Below are 16,767 nucleotides of genomic sequence, written 5' to 3'. Positions count from 1 at the left end.
ACTGAGAAATTTTAGACAAGGGACATATTGGTGTAATAAAAAGCACTTTGGAATAAAGACTTATTTGTTTTGGCTCTACTCCACTGGTGAGAGCTTAATCTGTAAGAAACCCAGAAGTGACCATGAGCATCTATTGACACCCATTTGTGAGTGGACATTTGTAACCAATATTTTTATATAAATATAAAAGAAGTTTTATCTGTTTTTTACATTTGATCTTCCTCTATGATGAAAGGAAGAAAACATTAAGACTTCCTGGACATCTCAGTTGGGAAGGAGAGCTGTATAATGACAAGAGCCTGTGGACAAATATCCTTCTGATAAAACAACTAAAGAAACGGGATTATTTTTTAAGATGTGTTGCCAGATACATGAGGGAGAAAGTTGAATTAATATATTTTTTAAAAAGTACTTTAAAAAAAATCTGTATTAAATACCTACACTTGAAAGGGACTTAAAAATAATTCACAAGAAACTGAGACCAGATTACAGTTAAGAAAATTTATTTAGAAATATTATCAGAAAGGTAACATTCATATGGGACGAATTTTCATTTTTTTCATGAGTTTCCCCTTTTTCTCTAAATGTAGATAACCTGTATTCAGCTATAAGAAAAGATTGTAAGTATTAATATATTGAATAGTATTCCAGATTACGCATAGTTCTGTGAAAAGGAAAAATTTGTGATTAGGAAATCATTGTTTTGGTCACAAAGCACACTAAGTCTTAGCAGCGTGCTCAGCATTCACAGGGGAATTAAAAAACCGAAGAAAGAATCTTTTACACAACACAAGCAACTTTGTAATTAATATTGGGAAGGGAAAACATGAAACCACCATTACCATAAGCTCTTAGGAAACAGTAATTGACAATACAAAGACTCTACTAAGAGACAGAAACTTCAGCAGACGGCCCTTTCAAACAATACACGCAATATCACAGCTCTTTCATAAGACAAAGTGGGCGGCTCTGAAAAGAGCCTTTGGGGTGTGTCGAGAGGGTCCGAGAGCTGCCTGCGCGCTTTAGCCGCCGAAGCCGTAGAGGGTGCGCCCCTGGCGCTTGAGGGCGTAGACCACGTCCATGGCCGTGACCGTCTTGCGCTTGGCGTGCTCGGTGTAGGTGACGGCGTCGCGGATCACGTTCTCCAGGAAGACCTTGAGCACGCCGCGCGTCTCCTCGTAGATGAGCCCCGAGATGCGCTTGACGCCGCCGCGCCGCGCCAGGCGCCGGATGGCCGGCTTGGTGATGCCCTGGATGTTGTCGCGCAGCACCTTGCGGTGCCGCTTGGCGCCCCCCTTGCCGAGCCCCTTCCCGCCCTTGCCTCTGCCGGACATGGCGCTTCTGCTGCTGCTGCTGCTGCTGCTCCTGCCGCCGCCTGAGCCGAGCTGTGAGGGGCCCGGTGCCGCGCCGCGGCCTTTATAGCGCGGGAGCCGACCTGGTTGGGGACTGCGCCGGCAAGGGGCGGAGCCTGGGTTTCGCTCCCGCCGAATCTCCCTGCCGTGGCTTTAGCGAGGCTCGGTAGCACAAAAATGAGGGGTTCGAGAGACTAGTCCTTCCTGGGGCTCAAGCTTTGACGCTACGTTCGGATTTTTGGTGTGTGGTCTTTTTTTTTTTTTTTTTCCAGATTAAAAAGGTATCGGGTAAGATATACCTGTAGAAGTTTTTATTTTTCCTCTTTTTTTCCCCCCCTAAATCTGCTATGTCATGCTCAGTTGGAACTAAAATCTCTGTAATATAAGGGTATCCTGGTTACTGCAACTCTGAAATTTCTCTTTCACCTATAATTTTTATTTTAAAATATGGGTACGTATTTTGTACTGGAATTTAACCTCTTCGATTATTTTTCCAGTAGCATTGATTCTTATATATGGATGTAGTATTTTAAAAAGCTGCTCCTCGGGGTTTTTTAATGGAGTGTCTTGCAGCAAAATCTGTCCAATAGCATTTCTAAGAATTTTTTCCTCCTCCTTGAATTTCTTTCTAATCTCTATTTCCTGCCTTTTCTGAACGTTCGTTCAATGAAAGTCTAACAACAAAAAATGTATGTTAAACGAGTTTAATCTTATTTACTGCATTTTATTATTTTTTATGAGTAAATGTTTTCTTTAGACAAATACTTGCATAATATTTTCCATTCCTATGGTAGTTTAAACACCAATTTAGACATTTTTAAAATAGGTTGAAAGATTAAAGACCTAAAAAGCAAGGTGTTTTTATCCTTAGGGGGAGGGTATTCACTTCTTTCTTTGTTTTCTTTTGGGGTGGAAAATCTGCTGCGGTATTACTGTTGCAAGCAGTATTTAACAAAGATCTCGGCGACCGACATTAAGTAGCTGGCTTTCAAGCTGAAAAGGATCATGTGAAAAAGATGTTTCCATTGTTGAGTGTTTGCTGCCCTCTCATGGACGTTTTTTTATTCCCCCCTCCCTTCAAGCTGAGAGGCTTCATAAAATGTATCCTTCCATAAAGATAGCACATCACATTAATCTATGAACAATATACATTTTCGGCCTTTGATTTCACATGCTTCTTCCCACCACCACTGCCCCCATTCTCTCTCACTGCACAGCTTTTTGTTTGACCGTACCCAGCCAAATTCCACTCCTTTTTAACCCGGTGTAGGCAGCTGGAGAATCGCATCGGACCCAGTCTCATCGGGTCAGTGTCAGCAGTAGGGTGAAACTCTCTAAAAATTAGTTGGTGTGACACCCGACAGCCTTCACTTACGGTAACCACAAGAGCGTGTTAGGCACACCTCCACTCCAGAGGCAGATGCGTCTCAGCTCAAGAATTTGAGCTGTCAGGGTGCAGGGACGTGGCCCGAGAATCTTAGGGGAAGAAAAAAAAAAAAAAAAAAGTGATGTGCATGCAGGTTTGTACGTTATGTAGAGGAAGAGGCAATTTCAAACAAGGGCCAAAATGTCAGCTGTATTCTAAGTGGACATGCAGAAGAAGCATAAGAGAAGCGTTTCAGTAAAATGTCTTTATTTTAAGACACCTTCCGCAACCACAAACAGGGAAGGGTCTGTTTTGTATTCATTCCCTTGTAGCACAGGGACTTAGAACGTTTACTTATTGTTTTTTTCAACAACACGGTAATCAGGTCTCAATTTCTTCTCTAAACTGCAGGGACCCCGTTTTGGGGTAATCGCTTCGGATTTACGAGCTACTGACTTGAGATCAAGCGTTTTTGTTGAGAGCTGAGCAGATAATTCTACGAAATTCTTCCTTCTTCCTTCTGCTGGGGAAACGCTGATACCAGAGCCATGACTAGAAGCGAGGAAACAGCTTTCCCGTCCCGTCCCTTTTCCTTTCTCCTGCCACCAAGCACCCAGCCACCGCTAAGGAGAGGGAAAGCATCCCTTGAATGCGGTAAAGGCAGCGGGAGGAGGGCACGGTCAAATCGCCGGGAGGAGGCGGCGGCTGCAGAAGGGTGGGGGGGGCGATGTTGGGGGGCAGGCGGGGGACGCTCCGACCCCCCCGCGGGTTCCGACAGCGCCCGGAGCCGCCTCCCCCAGCGAAACGAGCCCCTGGCTCCCGGCCAAGGACTGAGCCTAGCGGCTCTAAGGGACAAAAACCTCAACCGGACAGCGGGGATACGGGCAGCTCAAGGGGCGGCACGGAACACCCCCTTGCCGCGCGGAGCCCCCCCACCCTACGACTTCCAGGGGGGGCAGAATTAGACTGGGAGTGAAAAAGCCCGCAGAGGTGAGGCAGGCTCGTAGCAGGAAACTCATAAACCTCCTCCTCCGAGGGAAGAACCTAAGTCCCCGCCTGTCGGATTAGAGACGGGACGTCTGTTTAACCCGAAAACTCCCGTGCACCAGAAAAGCCCGAGAGGCGCAGCCAATCTACGAGCAGCGCGGGCTTTTCGAAACCAGCACGGATCCAGGGGCGCGGGCGGGAGCGGCCCCGAGCGCGGACCCCCCCGGCGCAGTGCCCGGGCTGATGAGGGAGGGAGCAGCGGCTGCGAGAGCTGCCTCCCGCCACCGGCCGGGTCGGCGAGCGCTGCCCGAAGCCCAGCGTGTCCGGGATCGCACCCGGGGGGCTTCCCGCGGCTGCCCTGGAGCTTTTCGCACAGCGCCCGGCTGCAGCGAACGGTGCCGCGCTCTGCCGGAGCCGCCCGCGGAGAGCAAGGACGCGGAAGTGCTTGTGTGCACCGTTATCTGAGGGACTGCCAGCAACAGTAGTGCCAGAGAGCGGGAGTTACACTGACAGCCATATATAAAAAAGTAAGAAACAGTGTTTCAGCTCTTTTGCGGAAAAGTTGGGTGGCTCTTAAAAGAGCCGTTGGGGGTTGTCTGCAAGGCAGACGGGAGTTTTTTAGGACCGTTTACTTCTTCTTGGGCGCCGCCTTCTTTGCTTTAGCCGCTTTCGGCTTGGCCACTTTGGGCTTGGCAGCTTTGGGCTTCACCGCCTTCGCCGGACTCTTCGCTGCCGTTGCCTTTTTGGGCTTGGCAGCCTTGGTCGCCTTCTTGGGGCTCTTGGCCGCCTTCTTGGTGGCAGCAGCCGCCGGCTTCTTGGCTTTCTTGGGGCTCTTCTTCGCCGCCGGCTTCTTGGCGGCGCCGGCGGGCTTCTTGGCCGCGGGCTTCTTGGGCTTGGCCGCGGCCGCCCGCTTCTTGGGCGCCTTCTCCTTCACCTCGCCGGGCTTCTTGCTGAGGCGGAAGGAGCCGGAGGCGCCGGTGCCCTTGGTCTGCACCAGGGTGCCCTTGTTGACAAGGCTCTTGAGCCCCAGCTTGATGCGGCTGTTACTCTTTTCCACATCGTATCCACCAGCAGCCAGCGCCTTCTTGAGCGCGGCGAGGGAGAGCCCCTTGCGCTCCTTGGAGGCGGCCACGGCCTTGGTGATCAGCTCGGTGACGCTGGGGCCCGCGGGCTTGCGCGCCTTGGAGCCGCCCGCCGCCTTCTTCGGCTTCTTGGCGGGGGTTGCCTTGGCCGGAGCCGAAGGAGCGGCGGCGACATCGGGCGCAGCGACGGGAGCGGTCTCAGCCATGGCGCCTCCTGCGGAGCCGGCGAAGCAATGGCGCGGCTGCTGCCGCCGCCCCATTTATAGCAGCGCCGCGCGCGCTGATTGGTGCGGCCCGGCCCGGCCCGGCCCCGCCGCCTTCCGCCATCTCCCCCAGGCGCCTTCTCCTCCCAGACTCTCCGCCCGTGCTCCTCAGCGGCAGGGGGGGGGGACGCGGGTGCTGCCAGCGTTTCCCGCTGGAAGGAGGAGAGGCGAGCGACCAGCGACTCGAGAGGCCCCGCCGCGCGGGGCCGTTCCTACCCAGGGCGAGGGAAAGTTTGGCTTTGTCTTTTAGGTTAAAACCCTCCCAGCTTCGCGCCGGCACGGCCCGCGGGGCATCCCGCGCTCTGGGAGGTCCCCTCCAGAGCAGGGCCAACACCGGAGCGGTTCCAAGGGCCGGACGCCGCGCGGAGCGGGGGTAACGCCGAGGAAGTAACGCAGCGGGGCCCCCCGTGCGGGTGCGGGAGCTCAGCGGCCCTCCGGCCGCCCCCGCGTCTGGCAGAAGTCGGCGCTCCAGCAGCGTGTGGGAAAGCCGGCGTTACATTGCGCCCGCCTGGGTGTGAAGCGGCGCAACGCACCGCTGCGCCTCTCTGAGGGCTGATGTTCCTGGGAATGTGCTTTCGATACACACTTCGGGGAGCTGCCTCCGTCTGCTGAATTCGCGAGTCAGGATACTTACTATTGCAGTACACCGTCTTTTAATCTTAAAATGTAAGAAGTATGTCCTGTGTATCGCAAACTATTAACATTCCTTGAGAAGCAGAATCTGGGGCGTAGTGAAAATTTGACCTGAGCTTTACCTGGTGAGGTAACGCTGCAATCCTTTCCTTGGAGAGTGCGATCAGGGCCCTTTATTATGCAGAATTGATTTCCCTGTTCTAATGAGGGAATGTTGATGGTTAAGTGTATTGCTTTGCTGACAGCATCCGATGACTTGCCGCTTTGATCTTTTTAGAAGAAAGATAGCTTTTTACACCATTTCAAGAGGTCTCTTTCTCCTCGACAGTGGCAGCTCCATATCCAAACAAACAAACAAACAAAAAGAATTCTCAGTTTCTGCCTTCAAGCCTTCAAAATCTTCCCTTCCTTTATAATGGCATGTTGCCTTTTTTTTTTTTTTTTTGATATGAAACATTTAACAGCCTGCCTGCGATAAAACTGTTTCACGCAATAGATAGTAGGCTATCATCAGCCACTGAAAACAGCAGAGCAGATCTATCCAGGGCTACAAGAAATTGTAACAAGGTAAATCAAATGACTGTACGGCATAGAATTCCAGAAGCCCGGGGCTGGGAAAATATACAGATACATTGTCTTGAGTCACCATGTTACATTCAGGAAGTGTCATGTTCTTTTCTATTTACACATGTTTATATGAAACTGCATGTCTCTAAGAAATATCAGTAACTATATCCTGAGAGTAACTCCTGCTAAACGAAAGATGGGAATATCGTATGACCCCTCTGAACATTTTTTAATAATTGTATTTTCTTAAAGTCACTCAAGAAGCAAATCATGTGGAATCTCTACACCATGGTATGGACTTGAATTATTCAGTAATTTAATATGTGTATTTTTTATTTTATTTTTCTGTATTTGGAGGTGAAATGAATGAAGAAATACATGGCTATGTGAGGTGTCCCAGAGAATGCAGATCAGCCTGTAAAACAAAGGTAAATATGTCTTTTGAAAGATCTGGCTGTGATAACAAGCAAGACAGAAATGCTAGGTATGAGGCTGCAGTATTGCGTATTGTATGAACACAGAAACTGAAAAATAATTTTTATGCCCATTTTATCTGGTGGTTATTTCTTAAAATTCAGGGAATTAAGTTCCTCAGTGACATTATTGAAGACTGTCTTGTAAGCAGTTCTGACACTCTGAGGAAAAGATTTTTCTAAACTAGTAGCAGTGACCCCATTGTAACAATGAATATCAAGTCCTCACAGAGACAGAGGAGCTAAGAACTCTCTAGTTCATCAACATTTGCACACGTGTGTTTTTCTTTCTTGCTCACTTTCTTGCTTTCTTTCTGTTCAAACTTATTACATTAAATGCCAGCTTTCTGTCAATTCTCTGAACTTGTACAGTAAGCAATATTGTCATCCTTATCAGTCTTTGAAAGATTCTTAATAAACTTCACCATAAATTGTGGCTTATTGGCTGTAGTTCATGGCGAGATATGCACAAGAAAATGTTCCAAAGAACCTGTATTCTACATTTGAAGGAAATTTCAAAATCACATTGTTCTTCATACAACAGAACTTGACTTATCAGGAAAACTTACCATTTTTAAATCACAGAAATGCTATTAAAATACAGATGAAACCTACTTCCCTGTCCTTCCAGCCTTTTTCACTATCACTCTCAGAGGACTGAAACATTGCTACTGAGGAAACAGAAGCTGCATGCTGCATGGGCTGGAACTTCTAATTTTTCTCTTTCTCCTGCGTGGAGCAAGAACAGTTTCTGATAAAGAATTAGACCAAACGTCTGCAGCTGAATCTGACACAGCGTCACGAGTGGAAATGAAAAGAAGGAACAATTTTTGCTTATTCAACAGTATAGGTCTAGGAATAAGGATGGGCTAGAAAGAATTGTTTTTCAGTTCTCTATTTCCCTAAGCTGGCTGAAGAATGAGGTGACTTAGAGCACTTTTCTAAATATCAGATTAGAGCTCCATCCAGAATTGCAGAGTTAGGACATGAATGGGGCCATCTTGCCCACAGGCAGCTGGTAGTTATTGCCCTTTGGAAACTCCAGTTATGACACAAGCAAAGTTTGAGTATAGTAGTGAGGGAAGCCAAGGATGCTTGGGGAAAATCCTAATGCACTTGGAATGTCTTTTATTTTCCCAAAAGTGGCAAAAAGCAGTAAATGGAGTTCCCCAACACCACTGATACCAGTAAGCCTAATTCCTTCTATGGTATAATCGGTCAAGCTCTTCTGCGGCCTACTGCAGCCCAAGCCTAGGTATTTCTACACTAAAAGGAGTGCCTCTCTAGTTCAATGCCTATTAGTTCACTGCTTTAGTTTGACTATTTAATAAACAAACAAATTAATAAATGTAATTGCAACATAAAAACTTAACAAGAGTTTATTTTTCTACTCTATCAACATAAAATGTTATTTGGATCTTCTGCTAGGATACAGAGATGGAAATTTGTCCTATAATTCTTAAAGCTCCTCTTCTCCTTTAACTCCGTGACTGATGAAACCTTCAAATGATCATTTGCATAAAAGAACTATTTACTTAAAATCTAGTAACCACAACTATGAGACCTGACATTGGAATCAGAGAAAGCTTTCAAGAGAGCTTCCATCCAGTTCTTGAAGCTTGGCATTCATGAATAATCCCCCAAAATTCAGGGGACAGTGGATTTCTGTAATCTCAAATAGGCCCCCTGCTGCTTTGCTATTTTGTGAAGATTTTAACCCTTGCACTTATGAATAGATTCACAGATGAATATTTCAGCATATACTGAAGTGGAAACAGTAGGGAAAAGTAGCAAGGTGATACATAAGTGTGTGGAAATATATTTCAGAAAGGTGTGAAATAAGATGTGCATGAAGTACTGCTTTCTAAGGCTCCAATATTTGAAAGAATTTAGGGAGATAAACAAGAACAAAGGAGAAGGCAGACCTTTTGAAGTGATTTCTACTGTTTATTGCTTCTGTGTGTAACCTTTTGACATTCATCTTACATCTGATGATCACGTTTCACATCTTCAACTCTGGTCTTCACAAGAGGTTGACTTTGTGTTTGCAACCTATAAATAATATTTTCACCCTCATTTAAAAGTATTTCTGCACTAATAAAACCTCTCTGGTCTCTGTAGTAATAGTCTATATTGATGATTTATGAAGGTGAAGCTAAGAAGAGTATTGTAAGAACAAGTAAAAATGGAGACAATTTAAGAGAACAGGGAACAGTGATCATTAAGAAAATCTGCAAGGAATGCATCCAGAATTTACACAGGTACTTAAAAGGATATTTGCTATAGTTGGCCTATTCTTTTTATGAATTCTTTACAAAATATATTAGTTGTAATTTATAAAAGAACTACAAAAGAACTACAGATGAAAAGTTCAAGGATTCTCTGCAATGCACAAATGAAGAAAAGAAATCAAAAATCTGTAAGACCTGCAATCTGTCTTACAAATAAAACTTACTCAAGAGCTACAGGGTAATTTACACCCAAGGGTAGATATGTTAATAATGAAGAAGCCGTGATGCAGGGAGACGAATAAAGTAATAAACAAAATATTCATGATAACTACGAAAAAAGATCAGCAGAACCAAAAAATTCAATACATGCTGCAGAACTTTCTCATCAAATCTAAAAAGTCTCGGAATTTATTGATGAAAATGAACTCACGCCCAGCAGATGGCAGAAGACTACAAGCCAGGCAGAGGCAGAGGAGCGGGGCTCCCGCACCGCTCGGAGCCGCTGTCCTGGGACGAGCCCGGGGCCCGACGAATCGCCCCGGGGGCCGCCACCGCCACCGGCTCCCTGCGCAGGGACGTACTGGGGCGTCCACCGAGGCACGGAGAAGGCAGCACGCCGACCTCGGGGGCGCGCTCGGCCCCGGAGCGCCACCGCCCCGCCCGGAGCCGCCGGGGCTTGGGGGGGGCGCGGCCGAGGCGGGGCCGGGGCCGCGGCGGGGCCCGGGAGGTGGCCGAGAGCGGCGGAGGAGGGCGAAGGCCCCGCCCCGCCCGCAGGAGGGGACGCGTCGCCGGCACCGCCCCCGCCTCGCGCCCGCCCCTGCTTCCAACCAGGTCGGCTCCCGCGCTATAAAGGCCGCGGCGCGGCACCGGGCCCCTCACAGCTCGGCTCAGGCAGCGGCAGCAGCAGCAGCGCCATGTCCGGCAGAGGCAAGGGCGGGAAGGGGCTCGGCAAGGGGGGCGCCAAGCGGCACCGCAAGGTGCTGCGCGACAACATCCAGGGCATCACCAAGCCGGCCATCCGGCGCCTGGCGCGGCGCGGCGGCGTCAAGCGCATCTCGGGGCTCATCTACGAGGAGACGCGCGGCGTGCTCAAGGTCTTCCTGGAGAACGTGATCCGCGACGCTGTCACCTACACCGAGCACGCCAAGCGCAAGACGGTCACGGCCATGGACGTGGTCTACGCCCTCAAGCGCCAGGGGCGCACCCTCTACGGCTTCGGCGGCTAAAGCGCGCAGGCAGCTCTCGGACCCTCTCGACACACCCCAAAGGCTCTTTTAAGAGCCGCCCACTTTGTCTTCAGAAAGAGCTGTGTCGTCTTTGTTTCGTGTTGTGAAACCTTAGCCGCGTACAAAATCTTGATTCTTTTAACATCCGCCCCACCAACGTTTTGGTGCCTAGCACCGGATCAGTTTGTCGCTGTGCTTGAGGCCGTTCTGCAGTGCTGTGTTACGTGATTCGTTTCCCACTTCCCTTGCTGCTCCTTGCTTTTAGTAGCGACTTTAGGGAGACTCAGCCGGGCCGCTTCTTAACTGAGAGCGCTGTACGAGCCGGTGGCTTTCCGAAGGAGGCACCCACCCACCGCTACGAAGAGCAAGCCCGCAATGTGTTGAGGGCAGGCTCCGCCTCTCCCACGGCTGTAGCCGCACCCGGAAAAGCCGCGAGCGAAGGGGCACCGAGCCCCTGGCTCTAGCGACCAAGGCGGGGGGAGGTATCCGCCTTGCCAAGCACCATGAGGGCGCGGGGGAGCCGACTCTTTCCTCCCATTGACTCTGCAGCCCGCAGAGAAAAAGCGCAGCGACCACGCGCGCTGGGCTCTCTTCAGCAGGCAGAGTCCAGCAGCTGCAGGGCCGGGCCGTGGCTCTGGCGGCGAGTGGGTTGAGCGCCCTCGCCCTTCGAAAAGCCCGCGGGGGGCAGCCACAGGCTCCAGCTGCTCCCGCACCCCGGGAGGCTCAACTCGAGCCCGGCTCGCCGGAGCTGGTGGTGCCTGGGCTCAGAGCGCTGCTCCGGGAGGCAAGTGCGGGGCCCACGAGAAACGGCCGGTACTGCTCGGCCGCAACCGAGCTCTCCCATGTGGAGCCTGGACCCGGGTGCAGGGGAAGCAATCCCACACACTTCCAGCCAGAAGGGCGAGTGCACCCCCACTCCCTCCTCTACCCCTTCAACAGGAGCGTCTCAAGCTCTTTCTCGAGGCTGGGGGTGGCTCTGAAAAGAGCCTTTGGGTTTTACTGGTCTGCTCCGCGCCTGTCTCCGGGGCCTCTTTACTTGCTCTTCGCCTTGTGGCTTTCGGTCTTCTTGGGCAGCAGCACGGCCTGGATGTTGGGCAGCACCCCGCCCTGCGCGATGGTGACCTTGCCCAGCAGCTTGTTGAGCTCCTCGTCGTTGCGGATGGCCAGCTGCAGGTGGCGGGGGATGATGCGCGTCTTCTTGTTGTCGCGGGCCGCGTTGCCCGCCAGCTCCAGGATCTCGGCCGTCAGGTACTCCAGCACGGCCGCCAGGTACACCGGGGCGCCGGCGCCCACCCGCTCCGCGTAGTTGCCCTTGCGCAGCAGCCGGTGCACGCGGCCCACGGGGAACTGCAGCCCGGCCCGCGACGAGCGCGACTTGGCCTTGGCCCGCGCCTTCCCGCCCTGCTTCCCGCGCCCAGACATCGCCGATCGCTCCCTGCGCGCTGCACACACACGCCTCACGAACCGCCCTCTCCGGGTGACTCGCCCGCGCCCTGCGGCCCGCCCTTATATCCCTTCCCTTTGCGCGGCCCGCGCCTCCTGATAGGCCGAGGCGCTCCCGGGGAGGGCGCAGCCAATGGCCGAGCGAATCTCGCCCTGACCAATCGCCACGGCCCAGCGACCCTTCCCGCCCCACCTCTGCTTCTCGGCCCAGCCAATGACGCCGCTGTTTGCAGCGGGCGGCTCCGCTCCGAGCGTGGTGCGGTTGCTCGGCGCCGTCCGCCGCTGCCCGCTCCCGCGCCGCCCCCGTCCTCCTCGTCCCTTTTGTCACCGCTCCTTTGTCCTACGGCAGCTCGGCCGCTGAGGCGGTTGGGGGAGGAGGGCAGACCTGGAGGGGGACTTCAGTATGGGGCGGGCTGTCTGGGCGGGCGCCTCTTAGCGGGTAGGGAGAGATCCGGCAAAGGAAACGTCATACTCCTTGTTTGTACTAATTAATAACCAATTTATAGACTACTTTCAGAAGGGTAGTCTGTTTTACCCAATACCTATACCTTAAAGTAAGGTTTAGTTTTGAATTAAATTCCAATAAAGAGTGCCACAGCTCTTTTGATTGTTTATGTATTGGCTCTTAAAAGAGCCTTTGGGATGATGATAGTTTCTTCTCCAAGTGAGTTTTTGTGGCTTAAAACTGCTTATGCACGCTCCCCGCGGATGCGGCGGGCGAGCTGGATGTCCTTGGGCATGATGGTGACGCGCTTGGCGTGGATGGCGCACAGGTTGGTGTCCTCGAAGAGCCCCACCAGGTAGGCCTCGCTCGCCTCCTGCAGCGCCATCACGGCCGAGCTCTGGAAGCGCAGGTCGGTCTTGAAGTCCTGCGCGATCTCGCGCACCAGCCGCTGGAAGGGCAGCTTGCGGATCAGCAGCTCCGTCGACTTCTGGTAGCGGCGGATCTCGCGCAGCGCCACCGTGCCGGGCCGGTAGCGGTGCGGCTTCTTCACGCCGCCCGTGGCCGGCGCGCTCTTGCGGGCCGCCTTGGTGGCCAGCTGCTTGCGGGGCGCCTTCCCGCCCGTCGACTTACGCGCCGTCTGCTTCGTGCGCGCCATCGCCAACAAGAGCTACAGCGAGTGAAGTAACTAAGGGAAGTGAGAGCGCGCCTGCACACTGCCTGTATATATAGCAGCGTTCCCAGCTCTGATAGGCGGATACGTAAACGCTTAATCTCATTGGTGGATTCTAATTTTAAATTTACCGCCTTTGGAACGGACCACCCACAGGTTTGGTCTTTGTTCTTTCCATGCACTTAGTCACGCGGACAATTTCTTATACACAGTATCAAGTGATTCTTCTATTTCTGGATTACATTCCCATACTATCTCAAGAATCTTTACAAAGCATTTAATATATTTTACTTTAAGTTTTCTATATTTCTTTATTTTCCCTATACAAAAAAATTATGTATTTTTTTTCGACATCGATGTTTTCATGCAGAAAGGCTTAAGTTTATCACTAATTTCTAGGAAGGCCTTACTTTAACTTTTTTAAATATTGTAGTAAGAAAATAATTAGGAGGTAGCAAAAAGTGGTATCGATGGGACATAAAAAATGGAAAAGAGCGTAATGGAATTAAAGTGAAAATTTCTACTCTCTTTTTCCGATAATATTGTAACAATGCTTTAAATTTAGTCAGAAAATGAGGACTAGGCGCTGTTTAAAGTCATTGAATTTTTGTGAATTCGACTGAAGTTTACCGCGTTTCGTCTGCCAGACACCATCCCCAACCCCCGTACTCCCCCCCAAGTCCCCCCGGCTCTGCCTTTCCCTCCCTTCATCCCCTCCCGCCTCAGCGGCCGAGCTCTGACCGCGATAGGTCAGGGCGAGATTCGCTCGGCCATTGGCTGCGCCCTCCCCGGGAGCGCCTCGGCCTATCAGGAGGCGCGGGCCGCGCAAAGGGAAGGGATATAAGGGCGGGCCGCAGGGCGCGGGCGAGTCACCCGGAGAGGGCGGTTCGTGAGGCGTGTGTGTGCAGCGCGCAGGGAGCGATCGGCGATGTCTGGGCGCGGGAAGCAGGGCGGGAAGGCGCGGGCCAAGGCCAAGTCGCGCTCGTCGCGGGCCGGGCTGCAGTTCCCCGTGGGCCGCGTGCACCGGCTGCTGCGCAAGGGCAACTACGCGGAGCGGGTGGGCGCCGGCGCCCCGGTGTACCTGGCGGCCGTGCTGGAGTACCTGACGGCCGAGATCCTGGAGCTGGCGGGCAACGCGGCCCGCGACAACAAGAAGACGCGCATCATCCCCCGCCACCTGCAGCTGGCCATCCGCAACGACGAGGAGCTCAACAAGCTGCTGGGCAAGGTCACCATCGCGCAGGGCGGGGTGCTGCCCAACATCCAGGCCGTGCTGCTGCCCAAGAAGACCGAAAGCCACAAGGCGAAGAGCAAGTAAAGAGGCCCCGGAGACAGGCGCGGAGCAGACCAGTAAAACCCAAAGGCTCTTTCAGAGCCACCCCCAGCCTCGAGAAAGAGCTTGAGACGCTCCTGTTGAAGGGGTAGAGGAGGGAGTGGGGGTGCACTCGCCCTTCTGGCTGGAAGTGTGTGGGATGCTTCCCCTGCACCCGGGTCCAGGCTCCACATGGGAGAGCTCGGTTGCGGCCGAGCAGTACCGGCCGTTTCTCGTGGGCCCCGCACTTGCCTCCCGGAGCAGCGCTCTGAGCCCAGGCACCACCAGCTCCGGCGAGCCGGGCTCGAGTTGAGCCTCCCGGGGTGCGGGAGCAGCTGGAGCCTGTGGCTGCCCCCCGCGGGCTTTTCGAAGGGCGAGGGCGCTCAACCCACTCGCCGCCGGAGCCACGGCCCGGCCCTGCAGCTGCCGGACTCTGCCTGCTGAAGAGAGCCCAGCGCGCGTGGTCGCTGCGCTTTTTCTCTGCGGGCTGCAGAGTCAATGGGAGGAAAGAGTCGGCTCCCCCGCGCCCTCATGGTGCTTGGCAAGGCGGATACCTCCCCCCGCCTTGGTCGCTAGAGCCAGGGGCTCGGTGCCCCTTCGCTCGCGGCTTTTCCGGGTGCGGCTACAGCCGTGGGAGAGGCGGAGCCTGCCCTCAACACATTGCGGGCTTGCTCTTCGTAGCGGTGGGTGGGTGCCTCCTTCGGAAGAGCCACCGGCTCGTACAGCGCTCTCAGTTAAGAAGCGCCCCGGCTGAGTCTCCCTAAAGTCGCTACTAAAAAGCAAGGAGCAGCAAGGGAAGTGGGAAACGAATCACGTAACACAGCACTGCAGAACGGCCTCAAGCACGGCGACAAACCGATCCGGTGCTAGGCACCAAAACGTTGGTGGGGCGGATGTTAAAAGAATCAACAGATTTTGTACGCGGCTAAGGTTTCACAACACGAAACAAAGACGACACAGCTCTTTCTGAAGACAAGGTGGGCGGCTCTGAAAAGAGCCTTTGGGGTGTGTCGAGAGGGTCCGAGAGCTGCCTGCGCGCTTTAGCCGCCGAAGCCGTAGAGGGTGCGCCCCTGGCGCTTGAGGGCGTAGACCACGTCCATGGCCGTGACCGTCTTGCGCTTGGCGTGCTCGGTGTAGGTGACGGCGTCGCGGATCACGTTCTCCAGGAAGACCTTGAGCACGCCGCGCGTCTCCTCGTAGATGAGCCCCGAGATGCGCTTGACGCCGCCGCGCCGCGCCAGGCGCCGGATGGCCGGCTTGGTGATGCCCTGGATGTTGTCGCGCAGCACCTTGCGGTGCCGCTTGGCGCCCCCCTTGCCGAGCCCCTTCCCGCCCTTGCCTCTGCCGGACATGGCGCTGCTGCTGCTGCTGCTGCTGCCGCCGCCTGAGCCGAGCTGTGAGGGGCCCGGTGCCGCGCCGCGGCCTTTATAGCGCGGGAGCCGACCTGGTTGGAAGCAGGGGCGGGCGCGAGGCGGGGGCGGTGCCGGCGACGCGTCCCCTCCTGCGGGCGGGGCGGGGCCTTCGCCCTCCTCCGCCGCTCTCGGCCACCTCCCCGGGCCCCGCCGCCGCCCCGGCCCCGCCTCGGCCGCGCCCCCCCAAGCCCCGGCGGCTCCGGGCGGGGCGGCGGCGCTCCGTCCTTCATTCCCTCCGGGGCCCAGCGCGACTGCATACACTTCTCCGATATTATTTTAAACTCTTATTTATTTATTTATTTTTCAATATCTTTTTTTCTTTTTTTGTTTGGGGATAGCTGTCATCATTGGCACTTAGAGACAGCCAACACTTTTACAAAACACAGATATTAATTTCTCATGCTTTCCTATATAAAAGCACTAGCGGTAAAGTGATGTCTGGGCATGTCATTGAGAATAGCAGGTATTGAAATCAGTTTAGAGACTTCATATTATCCAGAGTTTTTCTTTCTTTTTCTTTTTTCCTTTTCCTTTTCCTCTTCCTTTTTTCTACCTAAACATCCAGATGATTTCTGCTACTGTTTACGTGAATACAGTATACGGTTTATTTCAGACATCTGATTATCTTCAAACATTTTTTAGCTTTCTCATTATTATTTTTTCACTAGGGACTCCAATATTTACAGTTTGCAAGTTATGATCTACGGTAATAATATTATTGTAAATACTTCATCCCATTATTTACATTTCTAAGTAAAATGCAAATGAAGCTATAAAGAGGCCAACCCAATGTACTTTTGGAGCAATCTAATCTTGAACCAACGACATATTACCTTTGTGTGAAATTATGTTTGAAGTCTGATTTCATACTTCACTGATAAAATCTCCAGGAGTTGTTTCCCATGTCATATATTGCCAAAACTACTAATTTTTCTAGGTAAGTTAATGATGACATATTTACTTTAAAGGACTTCTTAGTTGCACGATCAGCAACTTTTCAGCAAATAACTGCCTCTGTTGTTCCTTGTGAATTGTATAATAGATTATAATTTTCTCTTATTTGTTGTTAAGTGGCCTGTTTGACACACAGAGTACTTGGTAAGCCAAGGAGTACATGGGTGGCAATCAATTGTGTGAAATCAATCTGTTTTCTTGCACCTGGAACCAAAACTTTGAACTTCACCTACACAGATCATGTATTTATTAGTAAGTATAATAAGCAGATACAGTTTTCTAGCCTAAAATACCTGTCCACTAATTTGGGTACATGCTTACTATGCATGCTACTCACAGGGAAGTTTGTTT

The 16,767-nt window shown here is 52.2% G+C and overlaps 5 protein-coding genes across 5 annotated transcripts; 2 read left to right on the top strand and 3 right to left on the bottom strand.

Annotated features, from left to right (window-relative positions):
- Positions 1-486: 486 nt before the first annotated feature.
- On the bottom strand, positions 487-15,443 carry LOC118250617 (uncharacterized). The gene is given in 4 exon segments (XM_035551876.2): positions 487-1,350; positions 12,395-12,753; positions 14,733-14,748; positions 15,119-15,443. Coding segments are annotated over 4 exon segments (987 nt in total). The 5' UTR covers positions 15,403-15,443; the 3' UTR covers positions 487-1,022.
- Positions 4,334-5,013, bottom strand: LOC126913136 (histone H1.03). Its single transcript, XM_050708155.1, has one exon. The coding sequence runs from the start codon at positions 4,991-4,993 to the stop codon at positions 4,334-4,336; it is 660 nt and encodes a 219-aa protein (XP_050564112.1). The 5' UTR covers positions 4,994-5,013.
- On the top strand, positions 9,837-10,325 carry LOC126913137 (histone H4). Its single transcript, XM_050708162.1, has one exon. It carries the CDS (start codon positions 9,869-9,871, stop codon positions 10,178-10,180), a length of 312 nt encoding a protein of 103 aa, XP_050564119.1. The 5' UTR covers positions 9,837-9,868; the 3' UTR covers positions 10,181-10,325.
- On the bottom strand, positions 11,146-11,602 carry LOC126913098 (histone H2A type 2-C). The gene has a single exon (XM_035551863.2). It carries the CDS (start codon positions 11,600-11,602, stop codon positions 11,213-11,215), a length of 390 nt encoding a protein of 129 aa, XP_035407756.1. The 3' UTR covers positions 11,146-11,212.
- Positions 12,726-15,135, top strand: LOC118250604 (histone H2A type 2-C). The gene has a single exon (XM_035551861.2). The coding sequence runs from the start codon at positions 13,667-13,669 to the stop codon at positions 14,054-14,056; it is 390 nt and encodes a 129-aa protein (XP_035407754.1). The 5' UTR covers positions 12,726-13,666; the 3' UTR covers positions 14,057-15,135.
- Positions 15,444-16,767: the final 1,324 nt, after the last annotated feature.

This window comes from Cygnus atratus, chromosome 1 (assembly GCF_013377495.2).
Source record: "Cygnus atratus isolate AKBS03 ecotype Queensland, Australia chromosome 1, CAtr_DNAZoo_HiC_assembly, whole genome shotgun sequence".
Lineage (NCBI taxonomy): Eukaryota > Metazoa > Chordata > Aves > Anseriformes > Anatidae > Cygnus > Cygnus atratus.
The sequence above is the reverse complement of the archived record's forward strand: the minus strand, read 5'-3'. Positions and strand labels throughout refer to the sequence as shown.